The sequence below is a fragment of the Opisthorchis viverrini genome (genome assembly GCF_000715545.1).
Source record: "Opisthorchis viverrini unplaced genomic scaffold opera_v5_24, whole genome shotgun sequence".
NCBI classification, from domain to species: Eukaryota; Metazoa; Platyhelminthes; class Trematoda; order Opisthorchiida; family Opisthorchiidae; genus Opisthorchis; species Opisthorchis viverrini.
In genome coordinates this window covers 2,389,161-2,394,351 of record NW_008751680.1, presented here as the reverse complement: position 1 = coordinate 2,394,351, position 5,191 = coordinate 2,389,161, and the positions used below count along the sequence as shown (strand labels likewise).

The window sequence follows — 5,191 nt, the reverse complement described above, 5'->3', positions numbered from 1 at the left end:
GGAGCGGGTCGCAGTCAGATACAACAGATTGGCGAATCAACAGATATAACAAGAACTATAGTCCAAAGTTTACCAACTCAGCTTGTGTTGGCATCACATCCCCTCTCTCTTCTTCCCATCCAATGTCCTTCTTTCTCTTCTTCCATTTCTTCAGGTGAATGTAGTGCAACAGATGACAAACTTCTACTGTCAACCGCTTCTGGCCGAACGACTTCGCAGTGGCTTACTTAACGTTCACGGACTATGGTTCCACATCCAATCCGGTCAACTTCACATGTTCAGTCGAGATCGACAGTCATTCGTCCCCGTCACGAGTGACACACTACCAGACCTCGTGAAAGAACTGGACTCTCCCTAGCAGGTTCTTTCTTTGTCCAAAAGAACCCGCCTTATGTTTTGCTCACAATATCACGCGAACGATCGATTCGGATGATTTCGAGAAGTTGCATAATTGACTTCCGTTGTTTTCATTGTTACATTTCTCTCGTTCTTTGTGCTACTCACTAGTCAGACTTGATGTTCGCCAGATTTTTTTGTGATTTACTAAGGTTTCGATAATCTTCTGTCGCCGCTCTGCTTTGAACTGCGCCGCTGTTTTCCGTTTTAGCTCTTTAGCCAAGTTAACAGCGTGGGTTCTTTTTCTGATTTTTTTTTCAAATTCAAATGATTTGATTTTGATTTTTTTCTAAGTTGATATTTTTTTACCCTTCTTAACCTGATTTTTATGCGTTTTCATTTTCGAATGCGGTTTATCACTGATTGTTGTTGCTAGTTGAAGATGTGGTAATCCATTTTTCTAGAATGTCTTGCTCTTCGATTGTGTGACTACTCGGGTGGAATTCAGCTGTCAACACTCAGGTTATTCGTTCTGGTTGGCGAGTCTCGAAAGGAAGTAGAGTAATTTCGGCAGCAGTAGAGTGAGTGCATCGTTGAACGGTCAGCGGCGTTAAATTGGCCCAGGTTATGATGCGTTTTCCCGTCCTCAGCTCACTATCGTTTTGTAAATTACGGTTCGGTGTAAAAGTGCGTCATCTCTGTTTCGTTGACCCGAGGACTGACTATCATTTCCAGGCGAAACTCAAATGGAACATCCTTCCGAGAACTACCAGGAGATCCTCTTGTCTTAATCAACCGTTGGGTACGAAGCGGGCAGAATATGCAGGGCATCAAAATCAGATGAACAGGCATTGACTAGCTGTTTGTTCACAAAAACGAACGAAAGGGAGATCCAAAGAAGAACGCGGCAAGTCATGTCCACCGCTCGTTAAGATGTCATTGTGAGGTGCGAATTTACTTGCCTTGGGCCTCGGGACGTTCGGACTGGAACTGGTTTGGTTTCTTATCGGTGCGTCCTCCGGGGAGACGCCTTAACATAGTGTTGTGGACGACAGTAACTTAATGCTTTCTTATTATCGTGCACCCCGGTCTGGATAGCCGCTTGATCACCTGGTGCGCTTGACCAAACTAGAAAAGTCAATGAACGTGCGGGCCAGCTGATCTATTGATCACTGTCGCGTACAAGCGGGTTAAAAAAGTGGTACTAAGAATACAACTCATCTATCAAGGGCGAGTGAAGAACAACCAATGAAATCTGTCTCAACGAAAAACGGTTATTCCATTGGCTGTAATGTAGTCCCGTTACCTTCGGAGCTGGTTCTCCTAACGCATAGAAAGGTTCAGAAGCGTTGCCCCTATTTAGTATGGATACGCTTCGGATTCTGGCAGCTTGGTACAGACAAGTGATAAGGGGCATTCTGGGCTGGTGTGTTTAACTTGAAACCCAGGTCAGGGATAATAGTTGCTTTTGTGGTCACTACATTGTCTTGCCTGTGTAGTGCGGCGCGTTTGATATCAAGGTGATAAGGAGCTCAGGATTTCACCTGCGGGGGCTTGTCCACTCAGTTCGCGCGGATTTCTCAGTCATTCCTCTGAATTAACTTCTACAAACCTGCCGGAATGATACAAGCACATTCCCGCATATGAAGCTTTTGGCGAAGATGAAACTATCTGGATGACTTTTCCCATCTTCAAACTACTGGAGTGAAGCAGTACTCCCTCGGGGGCGTCTGTTTTTAGAGAGGGCATTGGGGCTTCTTTTGAGGGTCCCTATAGCCCCCCATCCATTTGGCTCACGGATTAAGTTGGCGGAGCAGATTTTGTGACCACCCAACTCAGATGAGAAGAAAAACTCATCAGTCCAGCTTGTTTGACGTTCGACGCGACGTGGATTTGTTCCCTAAGTTGTTTCTTACGTGTTCAAAGCATAACCACCAAAGAGTTCTCTTATGGCATTGTGCACCAAAACGGAGTCGAAAAGTTGGTGAGCGATTTCACTGGATATCCTGTTTCTTCCTCAGTATACTTCGTATTTATCCGCGAATCCGGATAACGGCACATTATGGGTATTCTTCGTTTGCGACCAGGCACCAATTTCACAACTACCCGATGACGAATTTATTCGAGAACTCTTACCTCTGGTGCTTGAGGTCTCACGACCGTTGAGTAATGCGATTTGTTAAATATACTACTTATGAGGAGTTGATTCCATGTGCGAGACTGCTACGGCGTCCAAACGCGAGAGGTCGCTTTGCAGTGTTTTGAATCCCGTAGAACTCCGAGCATTACTGACGTGGAAAGATGCCTGCTAGTTTGGTGAATAGAAGAATTATCATTTGGGGCTCAGCAAGAAGCACCAGACAAACATGCAATGGTCACTGAACGTGGAAGAGATACTTCAATACAATGGAAAATTGGATGTGCCTACCTGATGAGCCTCATGAAGGGCGAAACCGGTCGTAGGCTGTCGACGGATTTTCAGCAACCTTATGAGTAGTACATTACAAAATATACATGTATCGCGATATCTCGAATATCGTAGCCACTGAAACATGAGGCGGCCTGGTGCAGCACATTCAGTTCCCCGGAATCACCACAAACCGGAGATTCAGCTGGGTTCCAGGTGGGTCTCTCGAAAAACCAAATTAGTTTGCAAATGAGTGTATATTCGCTAATTTCGTGCAATTTGGTTTTAAGTGGAACATAAGATTGACGGAAACTCGGGGATTGCGCCTGCCTGATTAGCCCCAAGAAGAGCGACACCGGTCGTGGGCTGCCGACGAATCTTCAGCAACCTTATTAGTAGTGCATTACGAAATTGGATGCGTTTCGTGAAGCTGCAGTCCCGAGTTAGTATTGTAAAACAACTGCTGAAAATTCGTTGGGGGATGAGTGCTTACCATTGCCTCCCCACAGCGTTTTTCCCAGTTTTTCATGGGTTACTACTCATCCAAGACCAATTGACTCAAGAAACCGTGTTTGAGCAATTTACGTCTCTGAGATGGCCGTTTAGAAAGAGCAACGGCGACTGTCATCTCCGGATTAAAAAACTACGACAGTCGGGATGGAGAGTTTCATAAGATAGCTTGCACGTGCTATGGCTTTCAACGAGACTACACCTCACCAAAAATGCACTCTAGGGATAAAATATTCGCTTTTGTTTAGAGCTGGGTTGTGGATTCGTACGGAGTTTTGGACCAAGATCTGATCTTGCAATCTAACAGGAAGTTTAGTGACTTTTACGCCAGGCGTTGGTCCTGATGGTGTACCTGATCGGGTGCAGCATGTATATTACTCCATTTTTTCAAATCCAGCTACTGTGCTCTTTCAAACACCCAGCTGAACGTCGAAGCTCACATCAAATCGGTACGGTAAATGGTCACCGACGTCAAATGTAACAGTCTTGTCTGTCAGCATCAGCTCAAACCCTAGAAACCCCGTCCAAGTCCGGTGGTAGACCGTACCTGAAAGCTGAAAGAATGAAAGACCACTTGAGCGCTGAAATCAGAAAGATGACACATCAGACATTACAGCTGTTTAGTGTGTTAATCGGGGTTTCTCTAAGGCTGATCTCAGTTCACACCATTGATTGGGGGATGAAGGGAAATGACTGTTGATAGATAACATGAAGGTGGGTATCTTGCTCCAAACCATATTGTTTCGGGCCGTTGTTGCCATGTGACTCTAGCTGAAGCAGTGAATTTGAATGGCACGATGCTAAACAGTTGAAGGACACACAAAGTCCTCTTTGGTGAGTCTCAGTTTTTGACTTCTGCTGTAGGTATTAGTACACCCAAAAGTGGGACTTGATTAAGTCAGGGCTGCTGGATCCTACTTGACAATAAACGCGATATAACCGGGGACCGCTTCATCGGATTTCTGGAAAATTGTGCTTATATTCTGTCTGAGTGCGAGTTAATCACACTGTTGGGACGCCGCTCATGACCGGTTAAGTGTTCAATCCACTAGTCGGCAGCATAGGCATTGCTGGTGATTCCTAAAAAGATTGAACCGGCCATACAGTGCTTCTCGACTGTTCGTTATAGACTGACTTCAATTACAGGACGAAATCTCCGCGGGACCCCGGAAGAATGCCCACCACCCACGGGGCTTAGTAAAATCAACCACAAACGTATCACGTCAAAAACTCGGACCACACCTGAGGCGACGTTCAAAGTTATCTATTCAAACTGGATAATTGATTTAAACCAAAGCATCTATACTGTAATAGGCCTCCTGTAAGAAATTCATCTGTATCACGATCTACACAGCAATGGATAATTTTGTCAATTGTCAAGAGGTTTTATGGAGGAAGATGTCTTTACTTTCACAGTTGCGGAAGAATCGGATATCTGTACTAAAGACGCACTTAAGCGAGGATAGAAAATAGCCAAGGGGTCGTCGGAATAGATGGATGTTCGGACGTGTAAACATTTGGTTGCCAGGCCGCGAAAACTGGTTCAACGATTTGCTCACCTAACTGTGTGGTTATGAGGATAGCTCGTTTCGTTGTAGTTATGTGGCTGTCTTAAGCCGTAAACAGGCATGAGTATAAGCAGTTAAATGACCGCTCATCAACTACCTGAAAACCGTTTTCCACGGTTATCTAACCGTAAAATTTCGCTAACAGATAGTTGAATAAGCGTTGAGTAACTGAGTTATGAAGAACTAAGTTAAGACTTTGTAATGTACTACTCATAAGGTTGCTGAAAATCCGTCGACAGCCTACGACCGGTTTCGCCCTTTTTGGGGCTCATCAGGGAGACACAGTTCCCGGGCTGTCGACAGATTTTCAGTAACCTTATGAGTAGTACATTACAAAGTCTTAACTTAGTTCTTCATAACTCAGTTACTC

General features: G+C 44.9%; 2 protein-coding genes across 2 annotated transcripts in view; one reads left to right on the top strand and one right to left on the bottom strand.

Moving 5' to 3' along the window:
- The window catches only part of T265_02112 (hypothetical protein), a gene marked incomplete at both ends in the record, with an annotated part of 15,067 nt that extends 14,272 nt beyond the window's left edge, over positions 1-795 (top strand). The window contains one exon of the mRNA XM_009166271.1: positions 155-795. Within this exon, the coding sequence (XP_009164535.1) occupies positions 155-358 (204 nt within the window). The remainder of the gene's footprint in view (positions 1-154) is intronic.
- A 1,729-nt stretch (positions 796-2,524) lies between these two features.
- Positions 2,525-5,191, bottom strand: part of T265_02111 (hypothetical protein) — a gene marked incomplete at both ends in the record, with an annotated part of 10,236 nt that continues 7,569 nt past the window's right edge. Inside the window, 2 exons of the mRNA XM_009166270.1 lie at positions 2,525-2,641; positions 3,764-3,800. Coding sequence (XP_009164534.1) covers positions 2,525-2,641; positions 3,764-3,800 — 154 coding nt within the window. The remainder of the gene's footprint in view (positions 2,642-3,763; positions 3,801-5,191) is intronic.